At 38.9% G+C, this 26,922-nt stretch overlaps 1 protein-coding gene across 3 annotated transcripts in view; it reads right to left on the bottom strand.

The window, feature by feature from the left end:
- Positions 1 to 26,922, bottom strand: part of Ipo11 (importin 11) — a 138,766-nt gene that overhangs the window by 106,437 nt on the left and 5,407 nt on the right. For all 3 annotated transcript variants that reach the window (XM_040728881.1, XM_040728879.1, XM_040728880.1), the window contains exons 2-6: positions 21,059 to 21,202; positions 18,305 to 18,405; positions 13,205 to 13,277; positions 10,857 to 11,060; positions 598 to 730 (exon numbers count right to left, since the gene is read on the bottom strand). In XM_040728881.1, the coding sequence (XP_040584815.1) occupies positions 598 to 730; positions 10,857 to 11,060; positions 13,205 to 13,277; positions 18,305 to 18,405; positions 21,059 to 21,196 (649 nt within the window). In that variant the 5' untranslated portion in view covers positions 21,197 to 21,202. The remainder of the gene's footprint in view (positions 1 to 597; positions 731 to 10,856; positions 11,061 to 13,204; positions 13,278 to 18,304; positions 18,406 to 21,058; positions 21,203 to 26,922) is intronic.

Genomic DNA, 26,922 nt, shown 5'->3' with positions numbered 1-26,922 from the left:
AAAACCACAGACAGCCACCAGAACTGGATTTAGGAAGAGGACTGGGTGGGTAGTGATAATAAACCGACGAATGTGTGGATCAGAAGGCAAAAGAACCACGAGCTTTATTCAGTAAGATAAGTAACTTGGGTCATGGAAGGTAAAATGGAAATGAAGCTACAAGAACACCCACAAACATGGTATAGGAAATAATATGCCAATAGCATCCCTACTGCCATCTCCTAAAATCCAGGCAAGCGTGAGGCACAAACATCAAAGATCGAGGAAAAGAGATTGAGAGATACCATTTAACCAAGCCTGTAAAACTGGAACCTTAACAGGACAATGGTAAAAGTGGGGTCCAGAATGAGAAGCATAAGGGAAAATGGAAGCACAAGAAAGAAGCATGCTCAGGGGCCTGAAACCATAGTAACACACAATTTATCATTTGAAAAGAAGTTTCTCAGAAAAGAAAAAAAGCTCTCTAGTTCTTATCTTACAGAGAAATCAACCCATTTTCCCAAGTGCAACTGAGAAAGAACTCTGTCCCGAGCAACTACTTGGCAACTGTGCGGAAGCTCAGCATTCAAAGATGATCTCTTGTTTGTTTGACAGTACCTTTTAAGGATAGTAGTGTTCGTTCTAGTGAACTGAGGACTGCAGATTCATTGCCAGAAGAAACCTGCTGCAGGAATGTGTCTGTATGATGATTCCACAGAGAACAGGCAAAATTATAAATTCCAGAAGCTAACTGCAAGAAAAAGCATCAAGTTGCACTTGTCACTTGTTTAATAATAAATTACAACTATAAATCGATTACATTGTTGTCTTACAACAACAAACACATCTTCAGTGAGATTTGAAAGAGCTAAAAAGTATTGATGATGGCCAGGTGGTGGTAGGACATGCCTTTTATTCCAGCACTCAGGAGGCAGAGGCAGGCAGATCTCTGTGAGTTCGAGACCAGTCTGGTCTAGAAGAGCTAGTTTCAGGACAGCCTCCAAAGCCACAGAGAAACCCTGTCTGGAAAAAAAAAGTATTGATGGTGATGCTTCAAAGATTTTCAACTACAATACACAGTAATGGTTGTAGTGCTTACTGGCTATTGCTTTACACACACACAGACACATGCCTAAAGAATTAGTCTCTTGAAACAGTATTTATCCTAGGGAGGCTAAGGCAGAAGAATCATAGGTCAGCCGGCCGTACACAGTGAGACTCCCATCTCAAAAAAAAACAAACAAAAGAAGCACAATTTAAAAAACAATTAAACTAGGTGAATTGGTTCACACTTAACTTCAAATTGGTTCACACTTAACTTCAGTACCCACGAGACTAAGGAAAGAGAATCTCACACTTGAGGCCAGGCTGAGCTACACACTGAGACCCTGTCATTAATAAATACACTAATACAAGATTAAGCTTAAAAAAGAGAGTTAACTTGGGCTGCAGAGATGGCTCAAAGATTAAGAGTATTGACTACTCTCCCAGAGTTCATGAGTTCAATGCCCAGCAACCACATAGAGGCTCACAACCATCTATAATAAGGTCTGATGCCCTGTTCTAGTGTGCAGACATACATGCAGACAGACACTTTGCATAACAAATCTAAAAAACAAAAAGCTTGCCGGGCGCTGTTGGCACATGCCTTTAATCCCAGCATTCTGGAGGCAGAGGCAGGTGGATCTCTGTGAGTTCGAGGTCAGCCTGGTCTACAGAGCGAGTTCCAGTACAGCCTCTAAAACAATACAAAGAAACCTTGTCTCAAAAAAAAAAAAAAGCTTGAAAGAGGGGGGAGGGAAGGAGCCACACAGAAACTGACATTTGCTCAAGAAGGCAGTTTTTCACAAGATTTACTTATTTATTATGTATACAGTGTTCTGAATGCATGTATCACTGCAGGCCAGAAGAGGGCACCAGATCTCCTTACAGGTGGTTACAGCCATCTTGTGTTGCTGGGAATTGAACTAAAGACCTCCAGAAAACCAGCTAGTGTTCTTAACCACTGAGCCATCTCTCCAGCCCCAAGAAGGCAAAAAATATTAAGGAAAATTCGGGACACCCAGAATGACCAGTACATTTCAAAATCATGTAAGATTTATGTTAAGTGTTTTATAAGGATAACAAAAGAGCAAGACAGTCTTAACTATTATAATTTTTAAGTATTAGTTCTGGTATTAAGGTGTGGTGATTTGAATAGGAATGGCTCAGGACAACATAGAGAAAACCTGTCTTGAAAATCAAAAAAGAAAAAGAAAAAACAAAGCAAAACGAAAAAAGAATATGCATGATTCCCCAAGACTCACAGATTTGAAAATACTTGGTCACTAGGGAGTGGCACATTTAGTGGGTGTGGCCTTGTTGGAGAAGAGTCACTTCAATGATCAAGCCAGGCCTGCCAACCCAGATGTAGAACTCTAGGCTCCTTCTCCAACATCCTGACCCATGAACCTGTAAGCCAGCCCTAATTCAATGATTTCCTTCATAAGAGTTGCTGTGGTTATGGTATCTCTATTCAGCAATAGACACCTTAACTAAGACACAGGAGAATACTGCTTTACCAAAATTTACCATTTGCACAGAGTGCAAATTACACTAAATATAAAAGCCCCAAAGTCAAAATGACATATCCTAATCAAAAGATTGGGATAAAAGGAACATTTTCTTCATGGTTGAATCAAAGTTATTAAAATAAAATTCTGTTTGTTCCACAAAACCCTTTACGTTTAAAACCTGACTCTAAAAACATGTGTAAGAAAGTCTAGCAATTCAGGCAATCATAAGAATGGCTAAATTGGGAGAAGAATAGAGGAAGATCAGGAGTTCAAGTCTAGTCTCAGCTGCACGGTAAGTTTGAGGGAAGTCTGAGTAACTGAGACCCTGTCTCCAAAAGCAAAAGAGGGTTTGTGAGATGGCCCAGCAAGTTGGATCTCCAAACCCACATAAAATGAAAGAAGAGAAAGACCAACTCCACAATATAGTCCTCTGACTTCTACATGCATACTGTGGTACATTCATGGCCAAACACATCATGCATGTATACACAATAATAAAAAGGCAGTAAGAGTTATAGATAGTGCCCAGGTGTAGTGATGCATATCTTTAATGTCAACACCCTGTAGGCAGAGGAAGGTGGATCTCTGTGAGTTCAAGGCCAGCCTGATCTACATAGTGAGTTCTAGGGCAGCCAGGGATGCAAAATAGACCCTGTCATCATAAAAAAAAAATACAGCTATTAAGATGAGTAGGGAGATAAAGGCAGGAGAATCAGTTATTCAGGACCAACCTAGACTATGCAACAGTGGTCAAAGTTGAGCATATACATCCCAGGTAACTGGGAGGCTGAGACTGGAAGATCCTAAGTTCCAAGCCAGCCTGAGCAACACAGTGAGATACTATCTCAAAAAAATTTTTAAATATAGATAATAAGGACAATTATCTTTCTTGTTTGTTTTTTGCTTTGTTTGTTTTTTGAGACAGGATTTCTCTGTGTAGCTCTGGCTGTCCTGGAGATCCAGAGGGCTGGGATTAAAGGTGTGTACCATCACCACCTAGCAATGATAAAGATCTTAATCTATTCTTTTCTCTCTTATTTTTCTATTTTTTATTTTTCCCTTTTTCTACTCCTAAAAAGTATTATTATTTATTGAAATTTACTATTTCAATAAAAAGCTGTTTAAGTAACATGTTTGGCATACAGCAAGTATTTCTGAATGAGGACAATAGACCACTTTGGATGGAAATAAATGAACAGTATAAAAATGTTTGTTCTTGCCGGGTGGTGGTGGCACACGCCTTTAATCCCAGCACTCGGGAGGCAGAGACAGGCGGATCTCTGTGAGTTCAAGGCCAGGCTGGACCGACAGCCTCCAAAACAATACAGAGAAACCCTGTCTCGAAAAACCAAAAAAAAAAAAAAAAAAGTTTCTCCTTCATATTCCTTATTTTGTAGTCCAGATCTGGAGCAAAGTACCCATAGTAAGGACATCAGACATGTACTAAAGCTCCAATTTAAGAGTTTTTAAGGTAATCCACACTGCTACTCAAATAGATGATTACAGTGTAGAAGCAATCATATCACTCTTCAACAAACAGCTTCTCCTTGATTAAACTTTAGTCAGGCTCTCCTAAATCCCTTTCCTAATCATGCATGGACTTTTAAAACTCTGCATTGTACAGTTTAAGCAAAAATCTTCTGAGAATGGTATAGTCAGACCCCCATCCCATAGACATCTTGATCACTCTCAATATCTGGTTAGGTTCCTTACCTCTACAATCCCGATAGTATCTCATCATTCTGGCCTGCCTTCAGAAGCAGGATCCTGTTAGGTAAATTTAAACAGAAACTGCCACCCCCGGGTTTCCTCCTAGTAACTTCCAGCCAATACCACCTCCCGCACCCTCTCCTGACTCTTTGACTATAAACTCCCATGTTTCCTACATTCAGCCTTGTGCTCAACCTCTCTTCCTAACTGTGAACCCTCCTCTCGTAGTACCTTCTGGACAGTCATTTTTACTATGACTATTTTTGACAAGTATTTCACCTATTTTCAACAATTTTCAGTCCTACTGTAAAACCAGGGAAGGCAGCTTTAAAGAAAGAAACCGCTGCCCACTATGATATCCACAAGCTATCTGCTCCAGAGCCTTCAACTGATGGATGCCTGCTTACAAAGACTCAACTGGAAAAGAAAAAATTATGAAGTAAAATCTGGTAGGAGGAATAAAAATCTTTCTTGCACATTTTCTTCTAAAACAGCACAGCAAGGGAAGTACGTCAGTGAAACACGACACAAATAAACTATGTGATAAAACACTCTTGAGAACTGGTTTGCCCAAACTCCAATTGGTTGGGTTTTCTTTCTAAATAGAAGACAGAGTGCCACCCACTGACAGTTTGCTGAATTTAGCTGAGAAGCACACACTTAACTGCTTTCAATATAGAAAGCGAGTTTAATTTTTTTTTCTGAGCATTTCAAGTATTCTTAGATACTCAGATCCATTATCCTCAGAATTCCCATTAGGAAAAAACCTGAAAGTACAACACCAATACACATGCTAACACGGTAGAGGAAATCTCAGAGCCCCACTCTTAGACAATACACATGCTAACACGGTAGAGGAAATCTCAGAGCCTCACTCTTAGACAAAGAACTATGGGCAACCGAGGCTGAGAGGGAGTGAAACAGTTTTCTTCTGGAATGAGCCCTTCAGCTGACTATCTAATACTAAGTAGTCAGCCTAAAATCATAGATACAAATAACATTAAATAAGCCAGGCGGCGGTAGCGCATGCCTTTAATCCCAGCACTCGGGAGGCAGAGGCAGGTGGATCTCTGTGAGTTCGAGACCAGCCTGGTCTACAGAGCGAGTTCCAGGACAGCCTCGAAAACAATACTGAGAAACCCTGTCTCGAAAAACCAAAAAAAAAAAAAAACAAAAAAAAACAAAAAAACAAATAACATTAAATGACTGACTAGGTTGTGTGTAACAATTACAAAGAAAAAGAGGTCAAGACTTGGAGAAGAGGAGGAATTGGAGGGAAGAAAGGGAAGGGGGAAATGTTGTAATATTTAAATTTAAAAAATAAAATATGCTCAGAGCAAAACAACACTATCTTACAGGTGAATATGAAGGAATTTATAAATAAAGTACCATTTTTATACTCTAAAAAGCTTAAGACAAAAATGATAAAGCAAGCCCAGGTGGTGGTGGCCCATGCCTTTAATCCCAGCACTCAGGGAAGCAGAAGCAGGCGGATCTCTGTGAGTTTGAGGCCAGCTTGGTCTACAGAGCAAATGCCAGACAGGCTCCATAGCTACACAGAGAAACCCTTTCTGAAAAAAAGGGGTAAACAAATAATAAATAAATAAAGCAAAACTAACGGTGATGATAGTTAATTTAAGCAACTGCTATACAACAGCTCATCTTTATTCTTAATTTTTCTGTAAGTTTTGAACTTTGCATTAAATGAAATTTTAAAACTGACTTAAAAAGAAAGCCAAAACTGTACATTTTTTCCTAGTGACTGTAATTAAACCAAGGACCTTGTAAATGCAAGCAAGTATTCCACAAAACAGCTACATGTCTAGCACTAAAAGTACTATTATTTTAATAATTTTAAGACTACAAGGAACCTTTTTATTTTATTATTATTTGTGGGGGGTTTCGAGACAGGGTTTCTCTGTGGTTTTGGAGGCTGTACTGGAATTTGCTCTGTAGACCAGGCTGGCCTCGAACTCACAGAGATTTGCCTGCCTCTGCTTCCCTAGTGCTGGGATTAAAGGTGTGCACCACCAACGCCTGGCAAGGAACTTTTTTAACTCCTCCCCTCCCCCCCAGACAGGCTTTCTCTTTGTAGGCTTGGCTGTCCTGGAATTCCCTCGTGCTGGGAATAAAAGGAGTGCACCACTACTTGCCCAGTTGCAATGTTACTCTTAAAAATAAATTAATCTATTTAAATATGGGAGGAGGGAGAAAAGTCAATGGAACACTGAGCAGCAGGCAGCAGTTTGAAGTATGCCCTACATTATTTCCTACAGCAACAAGTACAACTATGTATACAATTATGTATACAGTATTCTGTCTGCATGTATGCCTCCAGGCCAGAAGAAGGCACCAGATTACAGAGAGTTGTGAGTCACCATGCTGTTGCTGGGAATTGAATTCCCAGCCTCTGGAAGAGCAGTCAGTGTTCTTAACTGCTGCTAAGCCATCTCTGCAGGCCATATTTTTCACATAGCTAGCTGGGTGGCAGTGGTGCACACTTTTGAACACAGCACTTGGGAGGTTCCATAAAATCTTGTTTTATACTTTTTTCTTTTCTTTTTTTTTTCTTTTGGAGACACAGTCTTACTACATGGCCTAGCTGTCCTGGAACTCACAAAGAGGCCAGGTTGGCCTCTAACTCACAGAGATCCACCATCTTCAGCCTCTCTAAGGTATTGGAATTAAAGGCATGTGCCACCATGCCCAGCTTAAATATTCTAAGAGCATGACTCTTTTATTATTTTGGGGGTACTTTGTTTTTGAAGTGCTTGGAACTGAATCCAGATCCTAATAGTTGCTAGGCAAGTAAGCACTCAATTACTGTGCTATATCCTCAGCCTGATTATTCATTTAACCGTTACTAAGCACCAACCACCATATGCAGTTTTCTAGGCTAATTAGCAGAACTACAACAAAAATGGCAGTGCGGTGATCTGAGAAAATTAAGTGAACATTCACCACAATGTGATCAATTGTCCACCGAGTTTAGTATCAGATACCAGGTAGACCTGCATTTCAGAAGAAGAACTCAAACCACACTACAGAAAAGTCACTTAAGAGATTGCCTAGGCTAAAAACAAGTATCTGAAAATCAAAGCAACATATAAGGAAAGACTATAGCTTTAAAAAGCCAAAGTAATTCAAACTTTTATTGATGGGTAATCTTTAATAAATGTTAGCTGTAACCCAGAATGATCTACATGTCTGACTTTGAGAATCTTTCCATAGAAAAGCAAGCCAAAAGTTGAAAAGTTAGAAGTGGGGAAAAGGTAAGGAAAATTCAAAGAAATACTTGCGTAGATAAACTATCCATTACTTTAATCCTGATTACCAGAAGTAAAGCAAAAACAATTGGGAGTTGGGGTGCATGCTTTTAATCCCAGCACTTGAGAGGCAGAGACAAGTGGCTCTCTGTGAATTTGAGGCCAGTCTTACCTACATAGTGAGTTCCAAACCGAATAGGAAATGAGGCCCTGTAGAGGAGATGGCTCAGTAGTAGTTAAGAGAACTTGTTCTTGAAGAGAATCCAGGTTTGAGTTCCATAACCCACATGATGGTTCACCACCATCTGTAACTATAGTTCCAATGGGTTTGATGGCCACTTCTGACTTACAAGAACATAGGCACACATACAGTATACATACATACATACATGGAGCCAAAACATTCATACATATACAATGAAAATAATCCTTAAAAAGGTTTTAATCCCAGCACTTGGGAGGCAGAGGCAGGTGGATCTCTGTGAGTTCAAGACCAGCCTGGTCTACAGAAATAATTCCAGGACAGCCAGGGCTGTTACACAGAAAAACCCTGTCTCAAAAAAACAAAACAAAAACAAAAGTTTTAAAATAAAATAACAACAGAAGTTAATATGACAAAGAACAGTAAAGTAGCCAACCCTATGATTATCAAAGAGAATTCCTTTTACACAACATTCTTAGATGAACATGACATGATATTTAAACCAATAGGTAAAAATAAAGTTAGTAAAATAGAATCCTAGCTTAAACTTTGTAAGAATTACTATCTAGAAAGCCCAGCATGGTGTGACATGCATATAATCCTCACATTTGAGAGGTGGAGACAAGAGCAGGAGTTACAGTCACCCTTGGCTGTTTAACATGTTTGACGCCAGTCTGGGTTGGGGAGAAGGAAGGGAAAGTAGAAACAGAAGGGAAGAGGGAGGAGATTTGTATGCCACAACCTCAAAAGTGTTGTTCTGAAACCTCTTCATCAGTTACTGAAAGACTGAATATTAATGTGGATTAACTGCTGCTGCCGCCTCATTTTATTTTGTTGTTATGTTGTCTAAAGTAGTCTACACCTCCTAGCCGCAAGTGACTCTCGGCCTTTAGCCAATATGTAACTGAGATTACATATACACCCCACTGCACCTGTCAAAAACAATTGTATTAAACATGGGAGACAGCCCCAAAATACCTACTTCTTTTCTCCCCATTTCCCTAAACTATCCTCAAAGAAGAGGCACTCCACTGTACACCAAGGACAAAATAGTCTTCAAGGACAAAAAGTTGGCTAGCTTTTTGTGGAAGAATAAAAGCTTCCCAAAGACTCTCTTCTAGAACTCTCTGTTCTAGGATCCCTCCATTAAACTGCCTATCTTCCTCAAGCTGCCAGGTCTTTGATTATTCCTGTCCATGGACAGCTAGGTATCTCCTCTAGGAATAAATAAAGCATCTTAACTTTACAACCTTTAGAGTATGTCAGGTGGGGCTGGAGAGATGGCTCAGAGGTTAAGAGCACTGACTGCTCTTCCAGAGGTCCTGAGTTCAATTCCCAGCAACCACATGGTGGCTCACAACCATCTGTAATGAGATCTGGTGCCCTCTTCTGGCCTGCAGGCATACATGCAGACAGAACACTGTATACATAATAAATAAATAAACCTTTAAAAAAAAAAAGAATACGTCAGGTGTTCTGGATTGTACCTGTGTCAAAGCATCCTTTATTTTAAAAACAAGAGGAGGAAGAGGAAAGAAAACATGAGGAGGAGCTTGAGGAAGAGCAGCTGTCAGAAGGCCTGGGAGAGGCGCTTTAACCACACGCTAAATGAGGAAGCAGAAGAGACTTTACAATCTTCCAGGGAAAAACCTGAGTGATACAGTACACTAAGAGAAGGAAAAGAATGGCACAAAACAAACAACTTTCTATTGATACCTAGTTTTCTGAGCTCTATCACAAGCTAATTATATGCTGCTTTTCATAACTACCAAAGGAAAGCACGACACAAAAACACCTTCAAATTCAATAGTATCACATAGTGCGGCCCAAAATGTCACCATTAACAGTACAAAATTGCTATTTTAAAAGGTCAAAGAAAACCAGATCCAAAACCTTACCAAGAACAGTAAAGAAAGTAACACTTTGTAAAGAACTAACAACTCTGATACAGTTTGAATGGAATATACCCTATGGGTTCAACTATGTGGACAATTTGAAGTAGTTAGGTGTGGAGGCATGAATATCAGTAATTAGGTCTTCCTCAACTACACTGCAAGTTTGAGGCCAGTCTGAACTACAAGAGACCATGTCTAATCAAAACTTTAAAAATAAGCCGGGCGTGGGGGTAGAAGCCTTTAACCCCAACACTTGGGAGGCAGAGGCAGATGGATCTCTTTGAGTTCGAGATCAACCTGGTCTAAAAACTGAGGTGTAGGACAGCCAGTGCTACACAGAGAAACCCTGTCTCAAAAAAACAAAACAAAAAAGTTAAAGATTAAAAACTAAATGACGAATACTTGATTCTATAGCTGGTGGTATTATTTTGTAAAGATTCGGAATCTTTAGGACTATGGCCAGGCTAGCAGAATTAGCAGGATGGAGACTAGCCTGAACTCTCCACTCCCTGATCCACCAAGATCTGAAAGAGCCTGCACCATATATGCCTGCCAACATCAACATTGGTGCCTTCTCTGCCACAATGGACTAAACCAGGAGCCAAAATAAATCCTCCCTCAGGCTGTTTCTGTTGAGCATTTCATCACTGTGACATGAAAAGTAATTAATACAATAATCCTTCGGTTGTATCTCTACATCATCAACTATGTAAACATGCCAATCCTAATTCCTGAATTTCTTTTTTTTTTTCCTTTTCTTTTTTTTTTTTTTCTTTTTTCTTTTTTCTTTTTTTGGTTTTTCAAGACAGGGTTTTTCTGTGACTTTGGAAACCATCCTGGAACTAGCTCTTGTAGACCAGGCTGGCCTCGAACTCATAGAGATCTGCCTGCCTCTGCCTCCCGAGTGCTGGGATTAAAGGCGTGCTCCACCAACGCCTGGCCCTAATTCCTGAATTTCAACTCTGAACCTGCCTGGTTGTTCCCTTTACCACTGCTTTCCTGAAGAGATTTATTATCACATCTGAACTATATTGACAACCTCAGACTAATTTTGTTTTCAAACTGTTACCTATCAACCAACCATCCTCACTGACACCTAAGTGATGATCTTTCCATTCATATCACTGCAGTTTAAGATTAGGATGAACTCATAATCTTTCCAAAAATATTAATACAAGTAAAATGGCAGTCATCTTTATACAAGTAGCATTATTTTCATAATCAAATGTAATTATGTTAAATAACTTACATCATAAAACAGTTTTCTATCAGCAGCCAGTCGTTTCGATGCCAGTGTCTTGGTAACATGATAGAAAGTAAGTAGTGCTCTATGCTGTCGAAGGTCATCCTGAACTTTAACAGACTCTACAAGAGTGGGGATTAGTTCAGGCCACTGTCTAGGACAATCCAATCGAGCAACTTTTGCAATCAGCACTGCAATCTGAGTTGCAATCTAAAGAGAAATAAAAGCAGTCATCAGAAATAGTTATGAAATCAAGGGGTAAAAATATGCTCATGTTTTAAAATTAGGAATTAACTATGTTTAACAAATATGATTAAACTTATCCTAAACTACTTAAGACAGTATTCCTCAAAGCATAATTCAGACTCTAAGATCTATGAAACTTTCTAATTACACATCAGTATGAGTCTTCCTATTTCTTTTAATCTTTCTTGAGGTTTTTTTGGTGGGGTGAGGGGACCTAACATGTAACTCAGAATGGCCTCAGTCTCTAAAGTGCTGAGATTATAGGTGAAGTCACCATCCCCAGCAAGTTAGGTTTTGTTTGTGCAACTTTTGCAAAAATTATATATCCAGATAAAGTTTTTAAAAAAGCGTATGTGGAAATCAAAGTTCTCATTTCAATACTAGACACTCAAGAGAAAAAAGTTACTCTTCTCATTAAATAATTTTGTTCTGAGAATAGTTATTGTTCATTTCCAAAACTTATTATTTATATGAAGTACAGATTATTTTTAAGTTCATAAATCCTTTTAAAGTCTGGTTTTAATTTCAAATCACTATTAACAGATATACTCCTCTGAGTTCCTGAACTATAACAGTGTAAGTGTGGTCTTTGTCTACACGTTTGAGCAGCACTGCCTGAAGAACAGGAATGAGCATCAGCTACTAGATAATTAAAGGACAAATATGCCATGTTTTACCCTCTATCGCTCAAACCCTTCCACCAACCCCCAGGAAATAACACCATTCTTCCTTATCCTCATGTTCTTTTCAAGGAACCAAAAAACAGATGACACCTAACAAAGTGGTTCTCAACCTTCCTAATGCTGCGACCCTTTAATACAGTTTTTCATGTTGTGGTGACCCCCAGCCAATTTTTGCTACTTCACAACTGTAATTTTGCTACTATTATGAATCACACTATAAATACCGATGTTTTCCAATGATCTTAGCAGGTGACCCCATTGAAAAGGGTTGTTCTAACCCAAAGGGGTCACAACCCACAGGTTAAGGACTGCTAACTTAACAGGTCATGATAAAACTACATTAGAAACACTATTAGATACAGTGCTGGAAATTTTTACATCAAATATAATTAATAGTATTACTTTAAAAATAGTTAAGAATTTTAAACCTGTACACAAATTTAATTTATTCTTAAAAGAAAGTTTCACACTATGAGAAAGAGAAAAAATAAAACTATATGATCTATGAGTTATTTGCCATTGAGTACTGAGAACTGAGGATGTGGTAACTAAGAATCTAAAGCCAATCCTGGTCTTCAAAATAAAGAAGTAGATTGGTTGCTGGTGTCTAATACCCCCATGTTTCAGGCATGTAACAAATTGCACACTAAGTGTTCCTGTTTAGGAAAGATGAATTTATGGAGAGTAGGACTACGATAACCAGTGTGGTGGAACATGCCTGCAATCCCAGCACGCACAGCTGAGGCAGGGTGACTACAAGAGAGGCCACCCTGGGATCCATATAATGAATCCCTCCCCAAAACAAAACAGCACAAACACAGAAACCTTTTAAGAGATAGAGAAAAAGGGCAATTACTTTAAGATTTCCATTAAATATTGTCTTAAAAACTAAGGAAGTTAAAAAGTATAAACTATACTGCAAAGTAACATGAGTTTTGTTATTAATTGTCAAATCTAACCATAATCTTAACTGATGCAAGTAGAAAAGCCAGCAGAGAAGCTGTGTATAAGCATCACAAACAGAAGCAGTAAGGACTTTTAATCGTTTTGGTGGGGAGGGGGAGGCATTAAGACATGTTACCATGTAGCTCAGAATGGTCTCCAACTTGCTGTGTAGCTAAAGATGAGTTCCTGATTCTCCTGCCTTTAATTCCCAAATGCTAGGAATCTAGGTGAGCACCACCACACACAGCTAGGATTTTACTTTTAATATCAAAACAAAATATGTTTGGTGATACACGACTTTAATCCCAGAACTCCAAGAGACAGAGGCAAGTGGACCCCTGTGAATTCTATGACAGCCTATGCATCAAATTTTAGGGCAGCCAGGACTACACAAAGACTGTATCTTTAAGAGACAGAAAGAGGAAAAAAAAGAGGGGGAGGATATTCTCAGCTTTCATTTTTTTTCATTTTGTCACTGACCTGGTTTATTGGTTCATTAAAGTTAGTGATAAGCCCTGCACGCAATGTTGACTTTTCCTCTTCTGAGAGAGCACTGTAAAAAAAAGTAAATTTATTATGCATGACAACAGGAAAAAAAGTGGCTGTGAATTTTCACAATAAAGCCACCTTTCGATGCACGACTCTGACTGCCATTATTTAAATGCTGGCACACATCAAGTGAGAAGCCTGAAGCTCCTTCAGAAATAAACACAAAATACAATGCATAACCTAGAGAAAATAAGATAAGTCCAGAGTAATAATGCAATATGTCAATGTTCCCCTTTACTATGCAAAAACAGTTATCTACCAAACAAGATTTAGTAGCTACACACAGTCTGGCTTCTGTCATAAACTTCCTATGAAATTTTACAAGTAGGAACTGAAGAGGTGGCTTGTTGTTTAAAAGTAGGAATTGAAGAGGTAGCTCATGGTTTAAAAGCACTGGCTGCTTCTCCAGAGGATCAGGTTCCATGTCTAGAGCCAACACAACAGCTCCTAGGCACCTGTACTCAGTTCCATGAGATCTGATACCTTCATCTAGTCTCTGCAGGCACCAAGAATATGCATGGAACACAGATATACATGCAGGCAGGCAAAACACCCAGACATATAAAATAGAGAAAATAAAGCCTTAAATTTACAGCTAAGGAGGTTCAGAATCAAAGAATGTTTGTTAGAAGACTTTTTAAAAAATCAATTTAAATGGCTGTTGAAATCACTTAACAGGAAAAGACACTTGCCACCAAGTTTGACAACATAGACTCACATGGTAAAGAAAAGAACTACTATAAATTGTGTTCTATCTCCACATGTGCACCACAGCACTCAAAAAGAAAATAAATGTTTAAAAAAACTATAAAAGCAAGTTGGTTGGACATCCTGGTGAACTCTAGAGGCAGATGCAAACTGATTTCTTAATTTGAGGCTAGCCTGATCTATGTAATGAGTTCCAGATCAGCCAGAGCAACACAGTGAGATCCAACCTCAAGATAAAGAGATATAGATAGATAGATAGATAGATAGATAGATAGATAGATAGATAGATAGATAGATAGATAGACTTTCATTTTACATCTTTGAAAAACGCAACACAACACTAAAAATTTTTTACTACACACAAAGAAAGAAACTATAGAGCTAAACAGAGAAGTTACTATAGAAGATCTTCTATATATTGAACTTTAAATTGGCTCAGCATTTTGATTTTTTTTTTTTTTTTTTGCTCATCTGGTTTTGAGGTTCTTGCAGAAGACCTGAGTCCTGTTCCCAGCACTGGAGTGAGGGGCTCACAACGGCCTATAACTCTGGTTCCAGGACATCTGATGCCCTCTTCTAGCCTCCACAAGCATCTGTACTCATATGCATATACCAACACACAGATAAAAACATACACACATAACTAAAACTAAAATAAACCACTTAAAAGAATGCAAAAAATAACTGTTTTTAAAATATGTACAAGATGGAGAATTTCACTGGAAAGCTAGAATCTGTTTTTTAAGTATCAAAGAGAAATCTTAGAACAGAGAAACAATAAGTAGAAAAAGGAAGACTGAAACATGAGAAAAACAGGTACTTCTGATTAGGCATACACTGTTAACAACTGAAGAATCAGAAACAGGATGATGTTCAAAGCCAGTCTGGCTTATACAGTGAGTGAGACCCTATCTCAAGTAAATAAACAAACAAGTAAACAAACAGATAAATAAAACTGAGGGCAGCTACTTCAAGCAGATGGAAAAGTGACACTGAAGGGAAGAAAAACCTGAAAGTTAAATTCAAATGAATACATACATACATACATACATACATACATACACACACACACACACACACACACACACACACACACACACACACACACACTTCTCTCTCAATCTCTCAATAAACAACAAACAAATAAGTTAATGGAAAATATGTAGAGAACTAAAGTACCAATAACAACAGTATTAGAGACAGGAAGGCTTAAATAGAGTTAAGGATTATTATCAGGGTTTTACATTATCTAGAAAAAGTATTGTGCCTGCTGGGCACACGCCTTTAATCACAGCACCAGAGAGGCAGAGGCAGGCAGATCTCTGAGTTCATGGCCAGCCTGGTCTACAGAGCAAGTCCAGGACAGCCTAGGCTATACAGAGAAACCCTGTCTCATAAAACAAACTAACAAAAAATATTATTTTAAGGCTTAGGTAACTGAATTGAAATCACAATTACAAGAAAAGTCTTAGTGCTCTAAATGTCCACACAGGTTGAGTATCGTGTCCAAAATGCTCTGGGCGGTGATGGCCCATGCCTTTAATCCCAGCACTCGGGACGCAGAGGCAGGCAGATCTTTGTGAGTTTGAGACCAGCCTGGTCTACAAGAGCTAGCTCCAGGACAGCCTCCAAAGCCACAGAGAAACCCTGCCTTGAAAAACCAAAAAGAAAAAGAAAAAGTGTTTCAGATGATTTCTTTCAGATTTTTGGATATTTGTATATTTATAAGATATCTTGGAGATGGAACCCAAGTCTAATATGAAATACATTCATGTTTTATCCATACCTATCTTAATACATATGGCCTACAGGTAACTCTGGACAATATTTTCAGTGCACTTACATAATTACTGAAATTTGTAACATGAGGTTAATTTGTAGAATTTCCTTCTTGTGGTATCATAGCAGCAATCAAAAGTTTCAGAACTGGGAGCATCTTGGATTTTAGATATTTAGACTAAGAAAGTTCTATTTTTTTAGAAACTGAGTTATCAACTTATCTAGGCTTCCATCTCAACAAACTAGCATGAGAACATTAAATCAGATCCAAAACTAGAACAGACATCAGTCTTCTTTTTAAAAAAGCAGTAATTAAAAGAAAAACAAAAGGGCTGGTGGCACCACACAGGGGAATCCCAAAGCAGATCTACATACAAGTGCATGGTAAAGCCTCAGTGCACAAGTCTACAACCCTGGAAGAGGAGCTTGACAGTAGCCTGGAGCTTGATAGTCTTTCAAAATACACTAACAATGTTCATTTAAATTTGAAAAAAATTTAAACTAGAAAAGGAGGGGGGAATGTTTGATGCATAAAAAGGTATCAGTGTCCTACAATGAAGGAAAGAATGTGTGGCATTATATCTATTTCACATACACACTGTGCACCATAATCAATATTATTTCAAATCTTAAAAAAAAACTCCAATTAAAATTCTATTGTTAGATTAATTCAGACTATATCTCAAATTAAAACTAATAGCATCTAATTTTGACCCAGTTAAATTGAATGGTACATGAAAATAATATATAACCTTAAGTCAGTTGATTTTCAATCTATGAAAATAATGGTCAGGAAAAGAATTATATCAAATTAACAGTAAACATACAAACTTGTTTTGTTCTTTTTGGGTTTGTTTTTTTTGTTTTGTTTTGTTTTGTTTTTTGTTTTTCGAGACAGGGCTTCTTTGTATTGCTTTGGAACCTGTCCTGGAGCTCACTCTGTAGACCAGGCTGGCCTCGAACTCACAGAGATCCGCCTGCTTCTGCCTCCCGAGTGCTGGGATTAGAGGCATGCGCCACCAATGCCCGGCAACATACAAACTTTGAAGTGCTTCAAATCTGCAGATAAAATCAATTGTTAATCTGCCATCCTTGGTTCCTTTATAAGTACATTCATCTTCATGCTCACTTTCATCTCAACACACTATCTCAAGACAATTTAACTATTTAATGCTTCGAGTCCTTCCATAACTACTTAAATTTAAACTAGCTTAAGGTAAAAATTTAGCCAGATATGGTGGCACATGCATACAATGCAAGAACTCAAGGGGAAGCAGCCAGAGTTGGCCTGTAATTTCCAGGTCAGCCTGGCGTATGCAAGCTACCTGACTACAGACATAGAGCAAATCCTGTCCCAAAATGCAAACAAAAAGCCGGGCGGTGGTGGCGCACACCCTTAATCCCAGCACTCGGGAGGCAGAGGCAGGCGGATCTCTGCGAGTTCGAGGCTGGGCTGGACGGACAGCCTCCAAAACAATACAGAGAAACCTTGTCTCGTAAAAAAAAAAAAAAAAAAAAAAAGCAAACAAAAAGCATCTAATTTCTCATCGTTAATTGCTTCCTTTCTCACCAAATCATCAATTACTCCTGAAATCAAAAGGGTTGCCCTCACATTAAAGTACAGCTTAAAAATCCTCCAGTTGCTTCTAATACGATTCAAGGGTAGGTTTTACAGGCACTTCCAAATACTCAGAATAAAACAATTTCAATTACTTATAAAAATGAAAACCTGAAGAGTTTTAGTGCCACCTACTGGAGAGCACAGCTTATGCTATTTATTCACCAAAATTCCAAAGACATATCTAAACTGCCTAGCCATAAACTACAAAATGTATTAATTCTTAAGATGAATCTACTCACTTTACCCCTACATTATAGTTAAAACCTAACCTAACGAAACTGCAAATATATGCTATCCATCCATTCTTCCCAGAGAAAATGTAAGACACAGAAATGAAGATTCAGTGAATGAGGACATAATATAGGATTTCCTTTTCAAAATCAAAACATTTTATTTCTTTAAGATGATTCAGTCACTCAGCCTGATCCTCAGATCCTCAGAAGCTGAAAGCCAAGACAAACAGGCAGGCAGGAACAAACATACATACACACATACACACATACAACAAATGTACACATATGTACACACATGCACATGTAGGTAAGGAAAGATAAAAACCCATGTAGAAAAACAACATGCCTTTAATCCCAGCACTCGGGAGACAGAAGCAGGCGGATCTCTTTGAGTTCGAGACCAGCCTGGTCTACAGAGCGAGTCCCAGGACATCTAGGGCTATTACACAAGCCATGTCTTGAAAAACCAAAAAATAATAATAATATAGTTGCTGAACTACCCAAATACATTTCTTCAGGAGCTAACATACTTTTTGTACTTTTTTATGTATCAAATGCTCTGCAAATTTCCATGTCATCCTTATATAAAGATCATGCTAACTTCTCTGTTGCCCCAATTAAACACTTGACATTCTTTTACATACACAGGTACAGTCTCATTCTTCTTGATTTTGGACTGAGGAAACTTACTGAGGTGCTACACGTCTCCAGTAACGATCAATTCCATGTTTAAAATACAGCACAGCAAGCCATCTTACATTTATATCAAGGGTGTGGTTCGTAAAAATATTCTGCAAATAAAAAAATGTATTAGAATGAACATATAATCATTTAAAAACATAATTAACATACCAAAGTAAAACACGGATTTGTCCATGCTTTATTTTTTAATGTGGGTGTGCACTGATACATGTGTGCATGTTCATTGTATGTGTGGCTTCATATGGACACCAGAGGACAACCTCAGGTGTCATCTCAGAAATGCCACCCACCTCCTTGGAGATAGAGCTTCCCATTGGCCTAGAGATTACCAAGTAGGTCAGACAGGCATAACAGTGAGTTCTGGGAACATCCTACCTCCAGCTCCTCCACACCTGGCATTTTTGCACTAAGTTCTAAGGACTAAGCTCAGCTCCTCATGTTTGTGAAACAACACTCCACCAACTTTACCAAGCAGCCCTATGTTTTTGATTTTTGAGAAAATATTTCATGTACTCAGTGTGGCCTCAAACTTGCTATACCGTCAGTAATGACCTTGAATTTGTTGCCTCTACTTCCAGATGCTGGGATCACTGGTATGCACCACCATGTGCAGCTTATGAGATATAGAGGACCGAACCCAGGGCTTCATGCACGCTAGGCCAGCACTCTAGCAACTGATCTACAACCTTAGATGTTTTATTGATTTTGTTTAAATTTCATCACTACATATATCATATGTATATCTTCTTAAAATATATACTTCTACAATCTAAACTAAGAAAGCAGGCCTACTTAGCCAGGTGTTACCTGAAACCCCAGCACTTGGAATACATCTCAAGTTTCAGGTCAGCTTGAGACACGTAGTAAGACCTGGCCAGCCCCCTCAAAGAAGATCGCATGCCTGTTCAATAGCATTTCACTAAGTTTCATCAACAGATAACTATGTAAAGACTCTTATTATTCTTTCAGATACGTCAGAAAATTTCCTTGATTAAAAATATCGGAAATACACACACAAATGTGTGCCCATGCACGCAGGGGAGGGGGGGCTAAAAGACATTCTAAATTTAAAAAGAAAAAAGTACCCAGGCATGTTGCCACACAGATATTAATACGTGTTTGAAATTGTAATGCTTAATCTTGACAAGATCCAAAATCACCAGGACACAAGCCTTCAGGCATGTATGTGTGGGATTGCCTTGATTAGGAAGGCGGAGGATAATGCCTGTGAAATATTGATTTGATTAATCGAATGAGAAGACCTACTCAAAAAGTAGGTACACCATTGCTGGGTAAACCACCTGGGATGCAGAAACAGGAGAAAAGGTAGGTCAGCTTAATCATTCATCAAATTCTCTTCCTGACCATAGATTCAATGTGACCAACTGCCTCAAGCTCCTGTTCCAATGTCTTCCCAGCCATCATGGACTGTTGAACCTCAATACACACTTCCTTCCATAAACTGTTTCTGTTAGTGTGTTTTATCACAGCAATAGGAAAAGTAATATATATTTTTTTAAAAAACCTATTCCACAGTAACAAGACTACTTACCAAAGCAATCTTGTTTATAGGGCTAGAGAAATGGTTCAACAGTTAAGAACACTTGTTGCTCTTCCGGAGCACCTGGGTTTAGTCCCTGAATCCAAATGGAGGCTCACAACTGTCTGCAACTCCCATACAGTCTTCTGGCCTCCATATGCACTGTATCCATGTGGTACATATGCATACATGCAGGCACACACACTCATAAAATTAAAAAAAACAGTCATGCTTACAAAGGAGTCTAATAGCACTGTTTGTTTGTTTGTTTGTTTAACAAGGTTTCACTATGTAGCCTGGCCTGAGACTCACTATATAGACCAGGATGGCTTCTAACTCAGAATCACATGATTCTATCCCAACTGCTGACATGATAGCACTTTTAAGTGATATAAAGTGAAATGTGATATGAATAATTTATGTTAATTCAACCAATAATCTACACTATTACCGTGTTGTAACTATGAAAACAACTATGCAAGTTAAACCATGCAACATAATCTTAATAACCAATGGGGAAATTTCTATTGTTGCATAAGCTTTAAAAATGTTAGTCTGGGGGACTAGTGGTTAAGAATACTTGTTAATGTTGCAGAGGGCCTGGATTTAGTTCCTAATACCCATATCAGGTAGTTCACAACTGTCAATAATTCCAGGAGGATAAACATCCTCTTCTGGTCTCTTTGGGCACCAGGCACACACATGGTGCACATACATACATGTAGGTACAATACTTATACATACAAAACAAAACAAAGTCTTGGTCCAGGCCAGGCATGGTGGTACTTGTCTTTAGTTGTAGCACTTAGGAGGTAAAAACAGACAGATCTCTGTGAATTCCAGGCTAACCTGGTCTATATAACAAGTTCCAGGTCCTTTAACAGGGGTTGCCTAAGACCATTAAAACACAAATATTTACATTACTATTCATAACTGTAGCAAAATTACAGTTATGAAGTAGAAATGAAAATAATTTTATAGCTGGAAGTCACCGCAACATGAGGAACTATAATTAAAGGGTGACAGCATTGGGAAGGTTGAGAACCATTTCTTTAGAGTGACCCACCATGGCAGCAAAAGACACACACACATCCTTTTATATTTGGATCAGTTTTACTAGACTACTAGTAAATCTCCATACTTAAAATTATTAAAATAAGGATGTCTCTTTATTAAAGACAAACTATTTCAAAACTACTTACCAGCAACACTGAATAGAAACCTGGCTGTGTCTCCCACTGTTTCAGCTGCTCCTCGGCTGGCTTTAAAACAGCAGTATCCTGACTTGTGGCCTGTGTTAAGACCTGAAGAACGACAGAGCTGGCACTATTGAGATCCATGGAAGCCTGCAATGGTAAGTTAGTACACCTGAATACACATTAAAGTATCCCATAAATGGACAGCAACATAAACAGAGGAAAAGGCGCAGGGCTTGAAAACTCTTTGACCTCACCTATTCACTTATATACTGGCTACGCCATTACTCAGAACCCCATAATTCCAAATACTTTTACTGAAATCAATGTATGTCTAAAGGAAACTGCTTTTTATTGTCTCATAAATACAATAAAAGTAAAGTGAGATACTGGAGAGCCCACATACACAAAACTTCAAGTTCCCAAATTCTGATTAAATACCATTTCCCAGGAGTCAACTAGGATCCCTTACCTCAGGCTCTCTTCTGTTATCAAAAATTATTTTAAAGATAAAATGCAAATTCAAAACATACAAAGTAGGCCAGGAAGGGAGGTAGGAACATACTGTTATGAATTAAATACTGTGGACCCTTCCCCAAGTCATATGATGCAATCTAATACCTAATGTCTTGGTATTTGGAGCTGAGAAATTAAGCAGGTATTAGATCATCAGTACGTATCCCTCATGCATAGCCCAAATGTGCCTATGAGAGAGCTACCTTAGTCTTTCTGCCGTATAAGTAGACAATAAAAAGTCTGCAACCAGCAGATGGCCCTCATCAGTATCTAACTATATCAGTTGGTATTCTGAGTTCAAGACCAACCAGGGTTATGTAATGCGACCTGTCTCAAACTAAAAAAAGCAAGGCAGCAGGCTGGTGCAGAGGACCTACCACCAAGCCTATTGTGACCTGCATTCATTCACAGGACCAACATGATTCAGAGAATCAACCCTTACAAAATAAGTTGTCCTCTGACCTCCACATAAAAGCTGTGTTATGTACACCCGAAACATACACACACACACACACACACACACACACACACACACACACACACACACACACACACACAAATACACTTTTTTAAAGTTTGAGGAGATCGTGTACTGGAAATAGCTATAATAAATGGTTCAACAAAGAATGATGTCAACCTCTCAACCCAATTCCTCAACAATTCTAAAGCACGGATTATTTCCTATCAACATTTTGAGTTAAGAATTGAGATGGATGCGGGGCGGTGGTGGTATGCACCTTTAATCCCAGCACTTGGGAGGCAGAGGCAAGCAGATCTATGTGAATTTGAGACCAGCCTAGTCTACAGAGTGAGTGCCAGGACAGGCTCTAAAGCTACACAAAGAAATCCTGTCTTGAAAGCCCCCCCTCCAAAAAAAGAATTGAGATGGTTTAGACGGATGCTCTAATGGGGAAGATACTAAGGACAGATTATTGTAAGTGCTAGAATGTTTTGTTTTGTCTGAAATAGAGTTTCTGAGTAGCCCTAGCTATCCTGGCTATCTGCCTGCCTCTGCCTCTAGAGTGTTGCGATTAAAGTGGTACACCGCCAAGATCATCAAGAGCCAAGGTTTAAAATCCCCCTAATAGATATTTGAAAACCAAGAGTTCTAGGCCAGTCTGAACAATTTAGCAAGACTCTGTCTCAATTTTTTTTTTTTTTTTTGGTTTTTTCGAGACAGGGTTTCTCTGTGGCTTTGGAGGCTGTCCTGGAACTCCCTTGGTAGTCCAGGCTGGTCTCGAACTTACAGAGATCCGCCTGCCTCTGCCTCCCGAGTGCTGGGATTAAAGGCGTGCGCCACCAACGCCCGGCTCCTGTCGCAATTTTTTAAGGGATAGAATATAACTTAGTACCACAGCATTTGCCTGTCATGCATAGGGAGTTAAAGCTGGTTGTAAACCTATACATATACATATGTACAACAATTAATAATATAGAGACCATGACTTTGAAAGAGAGGAAGGAAAAGGATATGAAGCTTTGAAGGGAGGAAATGGAAAGGGTAAATGGTGCAATTATATTAAAATCTTTTTTTTAAAAAAAAAGTCATTTTTAGAAAGCAAGTAAGCTAGCTAGCAAGCAAACCAACCATGGGGCAGGAGAAAGGCTCAGCGGTTAAGAACACCTGTTGTCCTCACAGAAGACCCCCAATTTTGGATCCCAGCACAGGTATCAGGCAATTTATAACCACCTATAACTCCACGATGAGAATCTCAATCCCTCTTCTGGTCTCCATGGAGACAGACAGACAGACAGACAGTCACACCGACACACAGACACACAGACACACACACACACACACACACACAGAGGAACATCTTAAATTAAATTAAAAACAGAAAAGTTACCATATTAGAAAAAATTTTAAAAGGGGCAGTCTATTAACTTTAAAAACTTTTTTTTCTTTTTGGAGACAGGAACTTTATCTCTGTCATGGAACTTACTATGTAGATCATTCTGGAACTCACAGATATCTGCCTGTTTCTGCCTCTCTAGTGCTGAAATTAAAGGTATATGACACCAGCCAACCAAAATAAATAAATTAATAATGATAATAATAAATAAAACCAGAAAACCTTAATATTGGCGATAGGCATGTTGGTACACACCTGTAATCCCAACACTCTAGAGACTAAGGCAGGGGGATTATGAATTCAAGGCTAGTCTGGGCAGCATAGTCAGATGGATGGGTGGGTGGCTGGGGATGACAGAGAGGAGGGAGGGAAAACAAGGAGGATGGGAGAAGGGGAGAGGGGGAGAAGGGGAAGACCACTTGCAAAAAGAAAAAAAGTAACCCTGACTCTATAGCAAAGCTGCTACAATCCCTAGATGAGTCACCTAAAGTACTGGGAATGGACACCATTACTAAAGTTACTGCTCAATGCAAATATCACCTTCTGTGGAAACCTGCAATTGCACTAGGCAGTAGAACACTACTTCACATTGGCCACCTTCTACACATTTCTATTATTATATTTATATATATTCCTATGCTTAACTGTATCTTATCTAACAAACCATGAACCACATAAAGTTAAGAAATGTATATTCTTTGTTCATATATGTAATCATAGCTAGTCACAGTATAAAGCAAACAGGTATGCTCACCTGTGCAGGGACAGGACTGCCTACAATGAGTCGGGCTTACCTGCATCAATTATTAAGCAAGAAAATTATCCAAAGACATGGCCACAGGGGAGTATGATGGAGGCAGTTCCTCAACTGAGGTTCCCTCTTCCCAGGTGACCCTAGTTTGTGACAAGTTGACAACTGAAGTGAAGCATGGCAACCCTTTCATTCAGATTTTCTAATGTCTCACAACCCTAATTTTTCTGTGTAACACTATTAAAAATCTGACAGTTAGCATGTATAGACCATTATAGTACAGCCTCTTGATTTGAATTCAGTGGCCAGGGAACAGGGACTTAAATGTGTTAAAAGTGTATCCTAGAAACTAGAACAGTACCTGGCAAAGAGTAATGAAAATTAGTTATTAAAAGAATGAAATCTTTGGCCAAATATGATATGTTACACTTGAAATCCCAGCACTCAGAAGACAAGAAGATCACTTCCAGTTCAAGGCCGTCACCATCTATGTACCAAGTTCCAGACTACCAAGGGCTACATAGTAAAAGCACTACCTCAAAACCCAAACAACAACAAAAAGTTAATCAAGCAACTTTTGAATAAATCCTGATCTCAACATTTAGCTGTATAAAGCCACAAAAAGCAGCCAAACTTCTTCCTTTTTAATTCTTCTCAGCATAACCTTCACAGAACATAATATTCCCGACATCAATCCCTGATAATTGCATTAATATTCAGTCTCTAACAATGAAATAACCTCTACTGGCAATGCACCACTTTGAAAGAAATATAGTATGGAAATCTTTGCATTCGATTCTACAAAGGGAAAAAGGCAAGCTAAAGTACATTGCAAAGATATGGTAAGCATTACAGAGGAAGAACTCACAAGCTTACACTCTAGCAGGCTTAGCAGAGGCTTCCCCTCACATGGGAAAGGAACATAGTCTTGAGAGCTGAGTGAGAGTTCCCTAGAAGAGTGCATGCTGTAGCTATGTCAGACAAGTAATGGATATAGTCCTGGCATAACAAGATCCAAATTTATTTTAATCCAATTACTTTTGAAGAATTAGTTTAGCATGATAGAGCATGAGGCAAGGACAAGGACTGTGGTGGACTGAATGAAAACGGCCCCCAATAGGCCCACAGGGATTGACAGATCATGAGGTGTGCTCTTGATGGAGGAAGTGTGTCACTGAGGGTGGGCTTTGAGCTTTCAGAAACTCAAGCCAGGCCTAGTGATTCACCCTCTCTTCCTGCTGTGCTGCTGATCCAGATGTGGAACTCTCAGCTCCTTCTCCAGCATCATGTCTGCCTGTGTGCTGCCATGCTCCCCACCATAATAATGGAGTAAATCTCTGAACTGTAAGCCAGCTCCAATAAAATGTTTTCCTTTGTAAGAGTTGCTGTGGTCATGGTGTCTCTTCACAGCAATAAAACCCTACAACAGGGATTTATAGAAAATCAAATGCATCTGCACCTTGAAATGAGAACTACCAACCTCCAGAACTATTAGAAAATAAGTTTCTAGTGTAATATGCCCCATCTATAGGTAATACAGCAAGAATGCCACTAAAGAGTGAGAATAGAAGGTCAAAAGGTAGTAGTCTCTACAGGAAACAGGAAAGCACTACTAAAAACACATAGAATTACTAGGTTACACAGCTACTATCTAAGAAATGTTCATTGTTGACAGTGATGTGTTTGCAAGAAATAGTAACGAATAGTCACAAAGATTATGGGAGTAGCCAATCACTTTTTGATGGACTTAAAGCCACTCCATGAAATAGAACCTGACACTGCTAAAGAGACCAAAAACCTGAGACTAGATAGGTTATGAACCTAGGGGAAAATCTATTACTAATTATCCTGTTAAAGGAAAACAGCAATAAAATAACTCCTAATAACATATTGCTATAGCCATAGATCAGTGCCTCTCTTAACTCCAATCAGAGAAGCTTATTCTTGCAGTAGACAAGAATTAATAGAGATCTATAACTGGACAATGTTCAGAAAGTGAGACTTCGGAGCACTCAATCCTAAACAGGATGTCTTCATCAAACCCTTCCCCTCGAAGTTTGGGAATCTATGAAGAGGGGACAGAAAGACTGAAAGAGCCAGAGGTGATGGATGACTCCTAGACATGAGAACTTAGGCACATATGAACTCACAGACGGTGGCAGCATAAATAAGAAATGCACAGCTTCAGCCAGACCAGGTCCTAGCACTGAAGAGGGAAATGACATGGTGTCCCATCCCTAACCAAGATACTAGCTGCAACTGACACCTGCTGGCAAAGGGACCATCTCCTTTCTCCAATGGCGTACCACTGAGTAATCAACCAAACTCCAAGGCAGGCCCAACACTCAAAAGTATTTTTATGAACTTTTCGGTTTTTTATTTGTTTTGACATTTTTTTTCTTACTGGTATTTTACCTATTTGTTTTTATTTTTGTGTTTTTTGTTTGTTTTGAGGGATGTTCCGTGTGTGTGTGCGCGCGCACGCTTGTGTGTATGTGTGTGTGTGTGTGTGTGTGTAAGAGAGAACATATAAAGTTGGATAGATAGGGAGGTGGAGAGGATATGGGGAAGAGTCAGAGGAAGGGGAAAAACAAAATATATTATTGAAGAATATTATTTTAAGGTGTGTTACATTTGTTTATGTTGTAGAACATTTGTTTAAAGATGCAAACATGTGTTGAATTCTTTTATGTTCCATTTGTTTAACTCTGTGAAACAGTGTTACTTTGCCTGTCTAAAACACTTGGTGG

This window comes from Mesocricetus auratus, unplaced genomic scaffold (assembly GCF_017639785.1).
Source record: "Mesocricetus auratus isolate SY011 unplaced genomic scaffold, BCM_Maur_2.0 Super-Scaffold_100020, whole genome shotgun sequence".
In the NCBI taxonomy this organism is placed as follows: Eukaryota; Metazoa; Chordata; class Mammalia; order Rodentia; family Cricetidae; genus Mesocricetus; species Mesocricetus auratus.
Note: the sequence above shows the minus strand (reverse complement) of the source record. Positions and strands in the feature narration are given on the sequence as shown.